Genomic DNA, 1328 nt, shown 5'->3' with positions numbered 1-1328 from the left:
ATCCTTAATCAATAAAAATTAAATATACTTACCAGTGAATTCAGCACTGTAACAACACGCATTGCCAAACATACAATCATCCATTAGACGTTTTATTGTTCGTCCATTTTTCTTTTGATACGTATAACACGTTAATGACGTACTAACAAACGGTTTCGGAAGATCCACAGCTATTCCAAGATATAATGCACAAATAAGCCATGAAACTAAAATTTGTTCAGCTAATTATAAATGTATGTCTTACCTTGTTCTTTCATCCCACAAACGTAATGATTGACCTCTATGTTATTTACAGCAATTATGACTTGTTGACATTGAAAAATGATATTTCCGCCTTTGAAAATTGTAACAATCCTTCTCAAAACATTAATTTTAATTGATATAGAAAATCACAAAGTTCGTATAGAAATATGAGGAACTTACCAGTAACTAGAATGAATCTTGCCATTGCCAGTCAGATCATTAGTCAAAAATTGTTAATGAATTATAGGCACAATGGGGTTTTGCCTGTACATTCTGATCGGCGGGTATTTTTGCATATTTTTAAGGTAACAATGATCTAATATCATCAGAATATTTCATGCAGTTATCTCGTCTAAGAAACAACAGTAGCGAGAATGAATAATCAAACGTTGAAACGAAAATTATAAATCAATTAGTAAGTTAATTAACTAATTTAACAGAACAGTTGGCAAAACTGAGAACAAAAAATCAGTTTGTGAAGTTAATTGCTTTATTTTTAATTGTTTCGATATATAAATTTTTCGATATATAAATAAGTGATGGGGAAGTGGAAACGTGTAGCTGAGGTAATGAAGCTTTTATGTTGCGCTTACGTGACGGACGTGGCTTACGGCATTCTGTGCAGCATTATTAATGGTGAAAGCAATTCTCCTCAAAAAATAAATAATAAATCAATCGTACGACGAGTGAGACGTCCACAATTTCAAAAGCGTAGTTGCACAGCAAGATGGTAGAAAGATTTGATAAATCAATCATTGAATTATTTATTAATTGCTTGGAGCTTAAATTTCTGGGTTTCCTTAAAGTCGAATTTGCATATTTCTAAACTTTCTCGAGTTCCGATATTAAATTTTATTTTTAAATAATTGGAAATATATCCATTTCCCCGATTGTAATGATTTTACGATCTCTACGTTCGTTTGGTCATCATTTATTTGAGAGTAGTTGAGCTATGTACATGTTTACATTTTCACACACGCATATGGATAAATGCATAAGATGGATGCGTACGCGTTGACACACATACACACACACACACACACACACACACACACACACACTACACACACACACACACTACACTA

At 32.5% G+C, this 1328-nt stretch overlaps 1 protein-coding gene across 1 annotated transcript; it reads right to left on the bottom strand.

The window, feature by feature from the left end:
- Positions 1-32: 32 nt before the first annotated feature.
- Positions 33-206, bottom strand: LOAG_19167 (hypothetical protein; the record flags this gene model as incomplete). The annotated part of the gene is made up of 1 exon (XM_020451821.1): positions 33-206. A coding segment is annotated over one exon (173 nt), but the record flags the coding sequence as incomplete, so codon positions are not given.
- Positions 207-1328: the final 1122 nt, after the last annotated feature.

Source organism: Loa loa, assembly GCF_000183805.2.
Source record: "Loa loa unplaced genomic scaffold supercont3.2474, whole genome shotgun sequence".
Lineage (NCBI taxonomy): Eukaryota > Metazoa > Nematoda > Chromadorea > Rhabditida > Onchocercidae > Loa > Loa loa.
This window is presented reverse-complemented; position numbering and strand designations above follow the sequence as displayed.